A 17,274-nucleotide genomic window follows, 5' to 3' on the forward strand; every position below is an offset into this window, starting at 1 on the left:
AAAATATTTACAATATATCTACATCCCTGTTCTCGCAGTCTATCAGAAAGCCCTCAATGTAGTGCAGAATAATTTATGGGAGTGTACGGTGAGGTCAGAAATCTATTCTTAGTCAAGAAGTCCCATACATCATGTGTAGTGTTAACGGGAGCGCGATAAACAGGCATTATATGGCCTTTGTGGTTTACCAGTGTTATCTTAACCACAGTGCCACTACAGTATATAATACAAACGAGAATACATAAGAGGGATGCAGCCAAAGACTAACAAGTTCACAAATATGACACATGAAATCCACACTACTAGAATTAATGTTCATACGTTATTTCTACCCCTCACCAGTAAGGGAAATCTATTAAGCTAGGAGGTTTACTAATAGTAGAGGAGATTAAAGATCATCGAAAATGCCAGAATCCAGCTAGAAAAGGGGAATGTACATAACCAGTATTTCTCATCCGTAAAAGAATATTAGTTTCACATGAAAGACCCAAATTAACTGCTGAGCAAAATAATTAAACGTATCAATAGGAGGAGCAAGCAAGTAATAGTATTACTGCTCCAAAAAGCCATATGTTGTACAGTAATGGAGGGTCTACTTAAGCAGATTAATGGACAGCACATAGTATGGTCAGCACTGAGAATGGTACAACCTCAAATTACTTTACTCAAACCATATCCAGAAATTAGCAAAGTAATCATCAGTCCAACAAATTCAACCCTGAATCAGGGGGCAGGCTTGCCAGAGTATGAATGGTGGTTATCTCCTAGCTCAACAATACCTTCCAAAAATGTCTCTCAATCTTGCTGAAGACCGCCTTATCATTATTTAGGTACTGAATATTCAGAGAATTCAAAGTTAGAAAAAATCTTCAATCAAACATTTTATACACGTAGTTTATATCTATACAAGTAAATATATCTTAAGTCAATATCAATGAGCAATCAAAATACGAGAACATACCTTGACTTTACATTCTGGGGCTTTGTGGTGGTTTCCATTATGAAGAGATGCTGGAGTAGAGTGTACATCTTTTTCAGGTCTGGTCACCTTCACTTCATTAAGGATTTCACCTCCAAAGTCACCCATATGATACCTGTTAGACACGATTTCAGATATAGAAATTAGACATTTAGAGCACAAGAAGGAACATGTTACTTACCCAGTATGCATCTGTTCTTGGCATAAAAAGCTGTAGATTCATATGTGTTAGCATAGATCACCATCTGGTGTTGTACCCGGATGTTTGCACTTTGTTTTTCTTTGAAGAAGTCTTGTTAGTCACGAGGTCGGTGACTCCTCCTTTTGGTGACAGTGCGCATGGGCATTGACTCCATCCTTCGATTGTTTTGCCATAACGGGTGATGATGGCGTTAGGAAGAGTAGTAAAGAGGCTAGGGTTACTAGGAAGACCCTGTCGTTAGTAGATAGTACTTCGCTCACGGGCTTGTTTATGGACCATAAGCTTATGACAGAACGGAAGGATTACTGGAATCTGTTCCAGGTGATAGGAAACTATATCACCAATTTAGAGTTGGTACTCTCCCGATAAAATCTTTTACTGCAAAATGGAAAAATCTTTTACTGCAAACTGGAAACATCTCTCAGACATGGTTTGTCCTTCGTGTAATTTAAAGGAGGAGTTGATCTCTCATGTACTCTTTGTCTGACCTCGCCGAAGGTGGCTAAGGCCTTTGTGCTCTAATTTTAGCACTAGATCAAGCATGACAGCTTCTCGTATATTGGTCTCAAACACTCGCCTAGACATAGTTATTGCTATGGCGAAATTTCTAAGCCAGTTCTGGGCCTTGAAACGGAAAAAACTGAAGCCTAATTGAAGTATTTTTCACCCCCTTGATATGCAGGCTTCTGTGATGAATATTTTATTGTTTTGCTAATTGTTTTTTAACTATCCATTTTATAATAATACTCTTTCTATTTTTAATTGTTAGGAGCATTCGATAATGTTGATATTAACCTTTGTGAGTAGGTGAACTCTTATGATGTTATTTATTGTTTTAGTGACACTTGTTGTTGGGTCTTTTATGATTGAAATATATCGAATAAAGACTAACTGAACTTGAGTAGTAAAGAGATGTCCATATAAAATGTATATTAGTAAGATATTACTGCAACAGATAGAGGTACCCAGGGAGGCGGATGGGTGCATATGAATCTACAGCTATGCCAAGAACCGATGCATTTTTTGTTCGAGGCATATGAGCTGTAAATCATATGTGTTAGCATAGACTATACAGAAGTTATCTTCTTAGCAATGGCTAACCTGTATCTGTTGAGTGGTTTGAAAGTGGGCTCGACAACCATGCATTAAAACTGCCTGGCCCACACTAGCTTGTTGTTTTACAAACACATCTACACAATAGTGCTTTGTGAATGTGCGTGGTGTAGATCATGTTGCAGCCTTGCAGATGTCATCCAAGGATATGTTCCCTAAGAATGCCATAGAAGCCCCTAGTTTGCATGTAGAGTGCGCTCTAGGGGGAATTGCTAAGGTGCGTTAAGTTTTAAGGTAGCATATTTGGATGCACTTAACTATCCACCGTGCAATACCTGCTTTTGAAATGGGATTGCCTTTATGTGGTGGGGAAAAAGCAACAAAGAGTAGTTTTCCTAAAAGATTTGGTTCTTTCAATGTAATAAAACAGCGCTCTCGTCACATCTAATGTGTAAAGTGCATGCTCTGCTACGGAGTCTGGTTGAGGAAAACACACAGGTAACTCAACAGACTGTTTGAGATGAAAAGCAGAAATGACTTCGGGTAGAAATTTTGGGTTAGCCCTAAGAACCACTTTATTGTGGTGAATTTGTAAAAATGGTTCTTGTATGGTTAGTGCCTGGAGTTCACCAATAAAGGCGATCTTTCAAGTAAGACACTGTAGTTCACATTTGTGCAAAGGCTCAAATGGCGGGCCCATGAGAGTTGTATTCCACACGGGAGAAGGTGGAAGTCTAGGAGGAATGATTGCGTCCTTCAATAAAGGCTTTGATAGCGGGTACACGAAACAAGGGCAAGTGTTGTCTTTTTTCTAGGTAAGCTGCTATTGTAGCAAGATGCAGTCTTATTGATGTATATGCTAAGTTAGCCCGTTGTAGGTGTAACAGATGTTTTGAATTGAAGCATCAGGTTTATTGATTTGGTTTTTATTACAATTATAAATCGTTTCCATTTTGCTGCATAGAATGCTCTTGTGGTAGGGCGTCTAGCCTCTTTAATGACGTTCATGCAGTCTTGCGAGAGATTAAGGTAACCAAACTATGATTTCAGGTGCCAGATCGCAAGGTTGAGTTGACTGGGATTTAGATTCTTTATCTCTCCATGGTTCGGAGTGAGAAGCTTCTGGGAGAGGTGTAGTTTTTGATGAGGAACTACTGATAGTTCCAACAGTGTTGAGAACCATGGTTGTCGAGCCCATGTGGAAGTAACTAGGATCATTGTGAGGGAATGTTGCTTGAGCTTCAGAACCAGTAATGGAATTAGTGGGAGAGGGGGAGAGGGGGAAAAGCGTAAGTAAGCAAATATCCCTGACCAATTGAGCCATAGAGCATTGCCTTTGGACAATGGATGTGGATACCTGGACGCAAAGTTTGGGCATTTTGTGTTGAGGTGTGTGGCAAACAGATCTATGTCTGGTTAGCCCCATATTTGAACAAAAATGGGAGAAGGTAATGAGGGTATAGTCCCCATTCATGGATCTGTTGTCTTTGACGACTGAGCAGATCTGCAATTTGATTGTTTACTTCTGGGAGATGTTCTGCAAGCAGATAGATTTTGTGAGGTATGGCCCATCTCCATATGATTTGAGCTAGGTGTGAGCTGTAGAAAGTGAGTCGCTCCTTTTTTTGCATGTAGTACATTTCTGTCAAGGTGTCTGTACAAACTAGGACAGCTTTGCCTAAAAGATGCATCTGAAACGTTTTCAGTGCTAGAAAAAGGGCAAACAGTTCCAGATGTTTTATGTGGAGAGTCTGCTGTGAGCACTATCTGTGGAACCGGGTCGATGATTGGCCGCCCTTTGGAAAGGTTTTGTGTATTCCACCACTGCAGAGTGCGATGAGTGCGGCCGTCTACCAACACCAGATTGGCTAACTGACCTTGAACCTTGTTCCACTGACGTGCTAAGCATTCCTGTAGGGGACGCATTTGGAGTCTTGCATAAGGAACGATTAGAATGCAAGATGCCATTATTCAGATGAGTTTTATGAACACTCGAGCTGGTAATGAGTGTTGGGGCTGAAATTGTGATATTAGAGTTTGTATGTTGCCTATTCTGACAGGTTTGGGATATGCTAGAGCCTTGCAAGTATCTATTGTGGCTCCCAGGTATGCTTGCTGTTGGAGAGTTGGAAATGAGACTTGGTGAGGTTTACAGTGAATTCCAATTCATGAAGCAGCAGAACTGTTTTGTGAGTGTATTGTATGCAGCTGTGTTGTGAGTTGGCTTTTATTAGCCAGTCGTCGAAGGGAAGACGTGAATGTGTTGTCTTCTCAAGTGTGCTTCGACTACTGCCAAACACTTGGTGAACACTCTTGAGTGCAGTAGTTACGCCAAACGGGAGAACTTTGAATTGGTAGTGTTGTACGTCCACCACAAACCTGAGATAGTTCCTGTGAGCTGGGTGAATGGTAATATGAAAGTAGGTGTCCTTAAAATCTAGAGTGTAAAGGAAGTCGCCTTGCAGAGGAGTGGGAGCACCTGTAGCAGTGTGACCATGTGGAAATGATCTGCCAGAATATAGAGGTTTAGCGGTCTCAGGTCTAATATAGACCTGAGAGAGCGGTCCTTTTTTGGAATTAAAAAGTATAGGGAGTATACCCCCGTTCCTTGATGGTGTAAATGGACTGGCTCCATTGCATGTTTTTGTAACAGGGAGAGAACTTCTTGTTGTAAGAGTGTGAGGTGTTCTGGTGACATTGCACGCTCTATGGAGTTAGGGGGGAGGGGGTACATTTAAGTTCAAGGCAATAACCATACTGGGTAATTTGTAATACCATCTTGTCTGTGGTGATTCAATTCCAGACAGGTAGGAACTGTGATAGTCGTCCCCCATCAGGTGTTAAATAATTGGGGGGTAGTGGAGGGAAGTCATTGTTTATTGGCAGGGGATATGCGGGTCGAATTACCTCTGCCTCGTCCTTTGTTATTATTTCCCCTGTCACCACATCAAAAATAACAGATGGAGGAAGTGGATTGGTTGTTTTTATAAGAGGAGGGAGTCTGACGCCACTGTTTTTGAGCCACCTCTATAAAAGGAGCGGCGAAAGGAACCATTGCTAGACGGTAATTGACTTAGCAGTTTGTGTCCTTTTTCATCTTTTCAAGTGAAGTGTCGACCTTTGGCCCAAAAAGATGCTCTTTATCAAAGGGCTGATTGAGTATGGAGGATTGGAACTCCTGTTTGAATCCAGAGATTCGAAGCCAAGCCTGCCTGCGTAGTAGTATGCTGGTGTTGATGGCCGAGATGATGTGTCTGCTGCATCTAGTGCGCCTTTGATGGAAGTGTTGGTGATAAGCTTCCCTTCTTGAATGAGGTTGTTAACCTTTGTCTTTTATTCATCAGGCAAGTGTTGTATGAGTTTTTCTAAGTCATCACAGTGAGCTATGTCATAGTGTTAAAAGCAAAAACGACAATCATGAACATTATCTGCGCCATCTTGTCTGATGGAAGTTCCTCCGCGCACATAGACTGCAGTCATTCTGACCACTGCAGCCATTTTGTATTCCGTTGGTCACCTTTGCGTCACCCTGCCCATACTAGCATCCCTTTGACCAACCTGGTAGGTGAGCTGGGGGCTATAAACTTTCGCCACGACAAACATCAACACCACTTGCTGCCACAAACTCGTTTTTCCCCTCATCTCTATTTACAGGCAGGCCCATGAACACCCTTCCACAAACAGGTTCCAAATACCAAACAGACTCTTGCAAACATGGTTTAGTGCACTGAACACAGCAAGACTTGTTTTTGCCAACAATGGGACCTGTTTTTATCAACAGAACGGACTCTTAGATCTGGCCGGTCTCACATGTTTTAGACCCTGAAGCAAGGTCAAGCTGCAAGATAAATTTGTCTGCTTGGCCTGAGTGGGAGGAGTATAACTGTTGGGCTTGTGCAACCATGTTGATGAAACAATGTTTGGCTTGTGTGACAACCTGTCCGTGGCGGGTATACCAAGCTTACATGACACTGATCATAAAGATTACTTTGTCCTGATACTGTATAAAAGTGACCTGCAGGAGAGCTGTTAGAACACCTCAGCAGATTACCACGGTGTCTGTTGACAGGTTCTTCTCATGAGAAAAACGTGCTTCTTGTCTTCCAGTTTCCAGCGCCTGCCTCATTATTTTGATAGTAAATCCAGTGAATTAAAGGGGACCCTGTGCCGGGCAGCATTGAGGGTCTTAGGAGATTCGCTGCTTTTCACAATAGTGTGCTAACAGGACCTGAGCATTGGTGATTAGCAGCCTGTGAGGCCACTCATTTGCCTGACGCATCTATTAATTTAGACTTATCAGGAGGAGGGGCGTCGCCTGTAGTTTGGGAATTAGCTATTTTGCAGGCGTTAGATACGACAAGAGAGTCTAAGGGCAACTGTCCCCTAATATGTACAGGGTCTGTAAGAGCAGGCTTGTACTTTTTATCCACTCTAGGGGTCAGTATTCTGGCTCTGTCGTTAAAAACCTTGTCTACGTGTTTTATCATGCCCTTGAGTATGGGGCAAATTATTAGTGGATTTCTGTGAATGCGTGAATGTTTCCAAAAGAAAATCCTCCTCTAGAGGGTCTGAGTGTAGCTTCACCCCGTGGTATTGAGCAGCCCTGTTTATAGGCTGAACAAAGCCTATATTATCATCAGGTGGGTAGGGTCTGAAGGGATACAGGTCAGGGTCATTATTGTGATCCGGGTCTTTATTATAATCGTCCCATGGTTCAGGGTCATGTGGAATGTCCTGTGGTATGTCCTTATCCTCGTCCCCATCACCATCATCCTGTGGGTTCAGGTGAAAATAGGGGTGGTGGTGAATTCGATGGTGTGATTAGTAGATGGGGGTTAGGAGAAGGAGGTATGTAAGCGGAAGAAGGGTTAGTAGCCATATTCTTTTTCAGAGGGATAGGACAGTCCTCAGAGATTTAGCTTCCATTTTTTGGGAAGAGTGGCTGTAAGGTGTCCAGTTTTGGGATCAATACAGAGTCTTTTCTGTTTTGGGTCCAAAACTGTAGCTACGGATGGAAGTTTCTTGGAAGGAGTGTCTTTCTCCTTAGGAATGGGTTTTGGCGTGGAAGATTTATGAGGGTCTTTTGCGCCGAAGGTGCCAAGTCCGAATTATTACTTTTTGTGTGTTTAGAACGTGAATCTTTCGAAGCAGGATGCAAATGTTTCGTGCGGAGGTGGACTGCTCTGAGCTTTTAGGTGCAGAGGATTTCGGAGCGGACTATTTTGGCTCCAAAACTTTTTTCGGCTCCGAGGCCTTCGGTGCCGAAGGCATCTTCTGTGCCGGCGATGGAGGGAGTGGTATATGAGGCAGCTTATGCTTCGAAGCTGAAGGTGGTGCTTCAGTACCCGAATGGGTCTGATTCGAGCGCTAGCCAGATGGCTTGTCCTTATGTTTCGTAACGGGCCGGAGGGCAGGGCATTAGAAACTTTGCTGGTGTCGACCAGAGTTCGAGAGCAGGAATGATGCTGGAGCCTTAGTATTTTTGGGTTGTGTGGTCACATGTGGATTTGTACTCACGGTACGTTGACCCGGGGTGATGTTTAGGTCTTCCTCCATGTCTGAGTCTGCTTCGGAGGCTGAGACCGGTTCTTCTTCGACCTCTACGTCTGTACGGGGAACCTCTGAATCTTCTCCAAAGATATACGGCATTTCGTGGCGTTGAGCCACACGGTCACGAAGAGTCTTTTTCAATCAGAACGATCGACACGGTACGCAGTCCTTCACGTTGTGTTCTGGGGATAAGCACAGGTTGCATACCTCGTGCCAGTCAGTGCGTGGGGACTTAGCACAACACCCGGGACATAGTTTAAATGGAGTCAGTTTTATCGACTGTAGATGTGATGGACACGGTTAGGCCCGACGGCCGGCCTCAGTTCCCGATCGAAATGTTTTACAAATTCTACGATTAGCGTGGAGTAGAAAACCACGACCGAAAGACAATACCATTGAGGGTGGAGGATTGCACGTCGAAGGGGTTCAAAAATGGCACCGGAACGCAGCTATACACATCCGAACCAGATGGCGGAAAAAAACAATCTAAGGATGGAGTTGATGCCCATGTGCACTATCACCAAAAGGAGGAGTCATCTACCTTGTGACTACCAAGACTTCTTCAAAGAAAAACAAAGTGCAAGCATCCAGGCCCAACACCAGATGGCGATCTATGCCAACAAATATGATCTACAGCTCATATGCCTAGAACATACTGTTTTACTAATTATGTATACTGAAACAAAACCCAAAGAGCACAAGAAGTGCAATTGAATCACAAAACAGGTTAAATGGATTCTGTAAGTCATGGTTTTACCTTTTTTCAACTACTTCTAATGTTAAATGCAGCAATTCCCGCTTGGTCTTTTCTCGCCTCTTGATCATTTCTAAAATGGTTATGGCTCGACTGAACTCCCGCCGTAACTTTAACATCTTCTCGTAAGAGGCCTCATCATTCTTTCGATTCTGGAAAAAAATAATAATAATAATAATTATTATTATTACTACAAAAAAAAAAGAATACAATTTATGGTGTTTCTATTGAAACAAAACACTGCTACCATGTCAAAGGGGGTATGAAGGGTGGAGATGGAAAACCGCACATTCACAGCCAGCCTACAGCCAACAAAGATGCAACACTTTCAGTACAAAAGCTTCATCTTTCCTTGACGATTCTTCCACCGAGTAAGTAATTTTTGCAAAAACATGCAGAGAAGCCTAGGTTGCTGCCCTAAAAATGTTTGCAATAGGCACTTTTCACTGTAAGGTCACCAATACTTTTGTTGCTCTGTTGGAATGAAGAGGTTTCCAATGAGTGTAATATAGTGAAACTGTGAAATGAAAAGACTATCTTATGGGCAATGGTGGATTTAGCAGCACTGTCGATAATCAAAACACTATATGACAAATCTAAATTGTAAAAACTCCTCAAAGCTCTCCACAAATGTATAATATGCTAACTCTCCAGCCAAAGAAAAAGGTATCTAGTCTGGAAGATCGAAAAATACTATTTGTTGAATAAGAAAAAGTTACTTACCTTAAACTATGCTTACCCAGTATTTGTAGCTTTCATAGATTCCCATGCTTAAATCATTCCCTGTCGCCGAGATGGGAGCCCTACAGTAACATAATCAAGCAGTATTTAAATAATGCCAAAGGCTATAATGGCCCTGAGCCATGTTTTAAATGGCCTAAGTCCTTTTTAAAAAAGGAACAAATGTTGAATGCAGCCAATCAGCTGCTAGCACTGGTAGCTTCTGTCAGATTTTCCAGGCACAGGTGAGAAGTGAGTATCTCAAACGGTATAGAAAAAGCCTCTACAGGGAGAAGGGTGGGTGCATGTGAATCTATGAGAAAGACCAATACTGGATAACCATAGTAAGCAACTTATTTGGTTATCTAGTATTGGGGTATCTTTCATAGATTCACATGCTAGAATCAGAATAGCAAGCAGTAACATCCAATATTATATTGTGTGTTGTGGATGGTGGGAGACCTCTAAAGAATACGGACTCCAAAAATTTGCAGTAATACAATAGATACATTTAAAGAGGTCTATGTCTCCTTTTTCCTTTAAAATACTATTGCATAAAAGGACAGAAGAGAACAAAATCAACAAAACATATGTAAGAAAAGTTAACCTATTTCTCGTATACTTGGATTTTCATTTATAGAGTAATTATGTAAACAGCGTAACAATTCAAACTATTAAGTTATACTTTACACAATCATTAACTTGTAAGCATATGTAATCACCATGAAACAAAAGGCTCTATCTAAGAGTTGGAAAGGGGCTCCTCTTAATGGAAGAGGTGACAAGCGCCTTCTGGCCCACAGCGGAGTTTGCATCTTGTGCGGATTAGAGGTAGTAGCGCTGGGTGAAGGTATGAGTGATTCTCCAGGTTGCAGCACGACAAACCTTTTCCAGTCACTCCAGCAAGAGGGCACCCGACGTGGCTATTGCTCTGGTGGAGTGGGCTTTCATTCTTCTTGCCAAAGGCTTGTTAGCCTTGATGTGACAGAACTGTATCGCTGCAGATATCCCTCCTGCGATAGTGGCTTTCGCTATTGAAGTCCCTTCTCTCCCTTGACCGTAGACCACTAGTAATTGATCAGTTTTCCAAATGTCTTTCGTTCTCTAAAGGTAGAATTTAAGGCAATGCTAACATCAAGCGTATGTAATGCTTGCTCTGCAGGTGGTGATGGCTGCAGGAAAAAAGAAAGGAGTATGACTGGCTCATTAAGGTGGAATTGAGACAGTACTTCAGGAATAAATATAGGATTAGTCCTTAGAATCACAGCATCTTCCTTGAACAGCAGAAAAGGATTCTTGATGGTGAAATCTTGAATTTCACTCCCCCTTCGGGCTGATGAGAGGGCCAGCAGCAGAGCAACATTCCATTTTAGGTATTTGAACTCCGCTTTATAAATTGGTTTGAATGTTCTTCCATTAGTTGTGCCAGGACCACGTGGTGATTACATTCCATGAGAGGTGCTCGCACCGGAGGAAAAGTGTGGAAAAGTCCTTTCGTAAACTGCTTTACCAAGCTTGAGGCACAAAGAAAGGGGGCGTTGGAAGCTTTTCTATAACGAGAGATGGAGGCTAGATGCACCTTGACTGAGGCAAAAACTAAACCAGATTTTGCCAAGGAGAAAAGCTATGGCAAAATCTGTTGCAGGGATGCTTGAAAAACACAGAACCTTTTTCATTTCAGCCTGTACACTTTGTTGGACATTTCTGCTCTAGCTTTCGCGAGGATGCCTCCACATTCCTGTTAAGTGTTCATGTCTCTAAATTCCAGGAACTCAGATGCCAGGCATGCAAGTGTAGAGACTCTGGATTTGGATGGCACACCTTTCTGCTGACCATGGGCAGTAGAGTAGAGATGGGGACAGCTGAAGACGTGCGTATCTGGTTCCTGAAAGATGAAGTTCTGGGAACCAGTGTTGCCTCGCCCACCTGGGTGCAATGATTATCATCAGGCAGCAACTCGCCTGCTTCATTTTGGTCAACACGCAGATCAATGGGATGGGGGCAAGGCATAGGCATATACCTCTGACCATCGCATCGCAAGGGCATTTCCCGGAGACCCTGGGAGGGGGGAACTTGCTGGCGTAGGACTGGCAGTTGGCATGGATGTCTATAGCAAACAGGTCCAGCGCTGGTTCCCCCAAAGTGAAAATACGTTGGTATTAGCGGAGTTCCCATTCGTGGCAATTGTATGTAGCTCTGCTGAGAGCATCCGCTAGCGTGTGGTGCAAGCCTGGAACGTGCTCAGCCCTGGGAGAAATTCCATGCTCTGTTGTCCAGTTCCATAGCTCTAGCGTTTCCTGCGAAAGTGTGACAGATTTTGTTCCCCCTTCTTAGTTTATGTAGAACATAATGGTCCTATTGTCCGTGCAGACCAGTACGGAGGCACCAGCAATCCTTGGTAGAAGGCTTGTAAAAAGAGGAATATAGCCTTCAGCTACAGGCAGTTGATGTGCTTTAGCTTTTGAGAATTAGACCAGTTGCCTTAAATTTGTTGGTCCTGCAGGTGTTCTCCCCAGCCTTCCATGGAGGCATCTGTTGTCAGGATGTAGTCCCGGATCCCTTGCAGGAAAGGGAGTCCCTTCGAAAGGTTTGGTCTGTGGTACCAACACTGCATTGCAGTTTTCATGATCTGGGTGACCCGAAAGAGGTCTTCGCAGTATCCTAACGTTTGCAGCCACGGTTTTTGAGGTTCCTCGTGTAGAGGTCTCATCTTGTGCCTGGCTAGGGGCATTAGGTCTATTGCTGATGTGAACATTCCTAGGAGCCATTTGTACCCCTCCTTACTAAAACTGACTTTTTTGAGATAGTCATAGCAAACTGTTGTAGATTGATTTGGCACTCTTCCAATAGGCCTTGCATTAGACTGTATCCAACCCGGCTCCCAGAAATGGTGTTATCGTACTGGGAATAAATGAAGACTTTGAGGTTCACTGTCAACCCCAGCTTGTTGAACAGCTGAAGCCAAGCATTTGCGGTTCTGGTCACTTGACTGACCTTCAGCAGTCAGACGTTCAAGTAATGGAATACTCGGTGACCATGAGAACGCAGGAATGCAGCCACCAGCGCGAGGCACTTGGTAAATATTCTGGGCACCGAATTGAGACCGAAGGGAAGAGCGTTGAATTGATAGTGGGTACCAGCTACCATAAACCCGAGGAATTTTTGATGCTTCTGATGGATAGGAATGTGAAAGTATGCGTCTCCCAAATAGAGGGCGGTCATGGAGTCTCCTTTGTTGAGCAAAGCAGATCTTAGCCATCCTGAACTTTTACTTTCTCAGGAATTTGTTTAGCTTTCTGAGATTCAGTATGTGTCTACACCCCCCTCAAGTCTTCATTATTAAGAAAAAACGGGAATAGAAACCCTGACCCCTTTGAGGTTGGAACTTCCTCAATCGCTTCTTTTGATTACATGGTTTTGGTTTCTTTGAACACTCAGTGAAGATGAGGGGCAGGGGCTCTCTTGGGTGGAGTAGTTGGTGGTCTCTTCACGAACTCCAGAGCATGGCCAAATGCAATCAGATCCAATACTCATTGGTCAGTTATGTTCTCTCACTGCTGGAAGAAACTGGAGGTCTTCGTACCCATGGGAAGGGATATAAGGGAAGGGGGAGTAGGGGGAGCTGGTACCCTGCTTAGATCATGGTTTCCTTCCGTTATCTCTGCCCTGGACCATTATTCTTTTGCAGCCCCCATGACAAGAAAAGCCAGCCGTAGAAGACAGATGGTAGGTTGGCAGGTTTATCTTTATTGCGGCTGATAGGGTTGATATTCTTGTGCCCTCTGATAACGGTCCCTGTATGCGGTAAAACCGCGCCATTTTGCTCCTCTAAAAGGAGTCTTTCTGTACCAGAGGGTGCCTAAAGACTTTGCTCCATCGATGTCAGTCTTTATGGATAATAGCACCTTGTCCATAAGTTTGCCATACAATGCGTCCCCCGTTAAACGCCATGTCCAGGATCTTTGTCTGGACTTCAGATCTAAGGGTAGTGGCTTTCAAACATCCCTGGCACCTCAACACTGGCGCACTTGCAAGATGGTGAAAACCTGTGTTGGCTATATCCATAGCAAATTCCATTGTCTCAGTAGCTGCTCGCTCTCCCGCCAAGAGGATTTTCATAGCCTCCTGCTTCTAGTCTTCAGGGATGAGGTCTAGCGTGAAGGCCATGTCAAACCATATCTGCCGATCATAACAGCCGACGATAGCCAAAGCATTGGCTGCCCAGATGGTAATTGCAGGCATGGTGAATAAACGCTTCTCCATATTATCCAGTCTATGCCCCTCCTCATCAAGGAGAGTGGAGATTGGGGTGGTCTGGTTCTTTGATCTTCTTTACGCTGCCTGTGAAATGACGGAATCCGGTCTCTGTGATCAGTCGGGCAAGAAGAGGAATCCTCTTGGGCACTGAGTTTTTTGTCTATGTGAGCAAGAACTGGCGATATTGTGGCCGGGGTTTTCATAATTTTCACACCCTCTTGCCAAACAATCAATTATCGGCCGAATGGATTTTCTAGCCGCCTCCTTGAAATCATACAGGAAATAATCCGTATGTTGCACAGCTATGGGAAGATGGAGTCTGGTGAGAGACTGTTCCATTAAATTGTGTAACCACCCACCCCCACCAGATAACCTCTGGTGGAGACTGCGCTGGATGATGCAACAGAGGACAGGGAGTAGGAATGATGTAATCATCACAGGGATCTGCAGGTGAACGAGGACCTGTGATCTCACCCTCTTCTCTCTCCTCATCCGAGGAGGAAGGGTTGTCTAGATCAGGTTCCTGTATTGGAAGACGAGATACTGCTGGTGTCACTGGTAAAGCCGGTGTTCCTGGGGGCTGCGCTGGGGTGGTGGTGGCTCTATTTGGATATCTTGGGTGGAAACCTCCATCTATAGTCAGCCAGCATAGCCTAAAGGCCTTGAATCGGAGATGGTAGTAAATGTGGCATCTCTCTAGGGCGAGGCTCTGGAGGATAGCCATAAAGTTGGTAATGGCACGGTGGAACCAGATAGTATTGCTGCTCGGCTTCAAAGTTCTTACTCCTCATGGCAATTTACATGCACTTCAGATGGACTATGAGCAACTCCATATACTCCATCCTCATCCTCATGCAGGTCCAACAGATGCGAAGGAGGTAACGGGGAAATATTGCTAAATGCAGACCCATCCGGATGCAGAAATGTCTTCAATACCCTAGTAATGATGACCATTGCCGGTGGTGCCGATGGTATCCTAACCACAGATAGCAGAATGTCAGTCGTCGACGGTGCAGTCACCGCCAGTGTTGCAGTCGACTGTGTAATCGTCGACTTTGTAATTAACGGTACAATAGTCGGCAGTGCCTTCATTGACTTCACCGATGAAGCCTTCGCAATGGACGTCAATGGGAGAGAAGTCGACTTTAATGGTGTCAATGAGATTCTCGTGGACTGTATGGGGCGGTGATGGCAACCGGCGTCATCTATCCTGCCATCAACAGAGAAGAAGAGGTCACAGTGAACTTGTCATTGTCGACAATTCTGGTCTCTGTGCCTCACAGAATCTGAGGGAGAGGCTCTATGATGTTCCTTTTCCTTTCTCACAAGCGTGGAGGGAACGGATGACGTAGGCACAGAGGAGACTAAAATGTTTCTTTTTTTTAGAGCTCTTGCTCTCCTGGGAGGGTTTGAGGTGTTTCCTGCCCTCTACAGAGGTGTCCTCATGGGATCTGGCTCTCATGAGGCCTGGATGATTCATCACTGTCCTCTTCAGATGGTTTATGTTACTTAGTGAACTGGAGAGCAGCTGTTTATCTGAGCGCCCGCCATTTTGTGAGTGCACCTAAGGCGTTGCAGGCTTTTCCTGGGGTGTCCTCTCACACTTGAGCCCTTGAGACCCCCGCTGAAGAATCTCCAATTGTGTGCAAGTGAACACGGTGGGGCGCGCTGCGTTAGAGGAGTGCGGCTGGAGAATCTGCGGACTTTCTTCCTATGTATGTGGCTGGTGGGGGAGGATCGTGAAGCCGGACCTCTGATGCACACTGCCTGAACTACGACTCGAGTTTTCGCGGTGTTATTAGTACAGAAAGCTTTCCACACTGAGCGGCCGTCCGATTGCGAGCCCGCCGCCATTTTGTGAGTCAACGTGCTAGCGCTGAGAGCAGTTGGAATTGATGGGCCGATGTGAACATCTATAGCGGTGTTGTCCGCACCTGGACAATTGTACAAGAAAGGCACAGGGTGACAGCCCCGAGTTGAAAGGTACCAACATTTAGGTCCTACGCACGTTTAAGTTCGCTATTGTGTGCATTGCTGCAGACGGCTCACGTTCTAGTGGGACAGTCAAAGACTGCGCTGCCATCACTTGATCCCAATACGTTGATAAACGCTGATTCAACAACAGTCTCTGGGCAATTACGTAATTAGGCAGCAAGTGGGACTCTATACTGCCCATACAGTACCCCCTCCTTTGATGTACATCATGGGCAAGCTGGAGAAAAATCAACCTTCACTCACGTTTGAGCTGATTAAGCTGAGAAAAGGTGGCAAGTCAGTGCAAAATGTAGCCTCTGACTCGGAACTGGACTAGGCATCCCAGGCCCTTTCAGCACTTGAGAAGTCGCTGGCCGCGATTCAAGCTAGTCTTCAGGCCATAGATGGCAAGATAGAGGCGCTCAATGGCAGGATGGATCATTTCTCTGCCAAGTTGGACAAGCAGGCTACACGTATTGGGGAGGCGAAACAGCATATCACAGATGCTGAAGACTGATAACAACAAGTAGCTGCAAAGACGTCCGATATCACGAAACTACTTGCTGTCATCCAAGCGAAAAACAAGGACATTGAAGCGTGGTCCAGGCACAACAATATACGCGTTTTGTGCCTTCCAGAATCCACCAATGTGGGGCGCCTGGAGGATTACATGGAGACGTTGCTGCGGGATATCTGTGGTACAGACAACCCATCTGCTGTGGAGCGGGCTCACAGGTTCTTGGCGGCGCACCCCCCGCCTGGCGCCTCCCCGAGACCGACAGATTGTTTCATTTCAGGGACTGAGACACTGTGTTGCGGGTCACACGACAAAAGGGCACCATAAACTACCAGGGCAATGTTCTATTGTTCTACCCAGACTTTACGGCGTTGGTGCAGGCAGCTCGGAAGGAGTTCCACGCTGTGAAGAAGGTACTGATGAAATAACAAATCACGTATAGTATGCTTTACCTGGCAAGGCTGCATATTGGAGAAGCGGATCGCGGCAAGATCTTTACGAACCCTAAACAAGCGATGGAACACGCTAGAATTTTGCGACTGAAGCGTAGTCCTCCTTTCCACACCTCGGACATTGATGACTGAGCAGTAGGGAGTTCAGGACTCTTTCGAAGTGCATTTACATGTTTTGTGCTTAAATGTCCTGCACCAGTTTATTGTTGCTCTATATGACTGTCATTGCTATGGCTTTAGAATTAGAGATCTGCACGTAGAATATGTCGCGAACGGCACTGAATGTTGATCATGTGCTTAAAATAGATAGGCCTGTGTGCATGCCACAGTTGGCTGCAGGAACGTTGGGGACCGGGAGAATCAGGCTATTATTCTATTGCGATATGTCTTTCGCACTTCTGTCAGTGACAGGGGTGTTGTGTTTGACATTTCATATGAGGTCTTCTACTGTGCTACTAGAAGTTGGGATATGACAGTGGGGTAAGACACTGTTGGCGGCCCCCTCCCTTCTAGATCTGGGAGTGGACTGAGCCGCTGCGACCCCGATGGGTAATCCCTACCTTTTCTGTTGTGTTCTGTTTTGCATACTGCGATGGGCGTTCTAAAAGTCTGATCTTTGGCAAATTGGGGATGCTGAAGTGGGAGGAGGGTGGGAGGGGTTGGGTTAGGGTGTTACGTTGGAGGTACTGTGATTGGGACTGTCATGACATCTATGATCTGTGTCGCTATCTGTACATGTGGAACGGATTGCTATCGATGAGGGGAGAACGGTATAAATGTATAACTAGGAATGTTAGAGTTTTGAATACACCTAGG

At 44.7% G+C, this 17,274-nt stretch overlaps 1 protein-coding gene across 1 annotated transcript in view; it reads right to left on the reverse strand.

Annotated features, from left to right (window-relative positions):
- EPC2 (enhancer of polycomb 2) overlaps nt 1–17,274 on the reverse strand; it is a 299,988-nt gene that overhangs the window by 67,365 nt on the left and 215,349 nt on the right. Inside the window, exons 5-6 of the mRNA XM_086957254.1 lie at nt 8,542–8,690; nt 962–1,094 (exon numbers count right to left, since the gene is read on the reverse strand). Coding sequence (XP_086813380.1) covers nt 962–1,094; nt 8,542–8,690 — 282 coding nt within the window. The remainder of the gene's footprint in view (nt 1–961; nt 1,095–8,541; nt 8,691–17,274) is intronic.

Source organism: Lissotriton vulgaris, chromosome 2_1 (assembly GCF_964263255.1).
Source record: "Lissotriton vulgaris chromosome 2_1, aLisVul1.2, whole genome shotgun sequence".
Taxonomy (NCBI): domain Eukaryota; kingdom Metazoa; phylum Chordata; class Amphibia; order Caudata; family Salamandridae; genus Lissotriton; species Lissotriton vulgaris.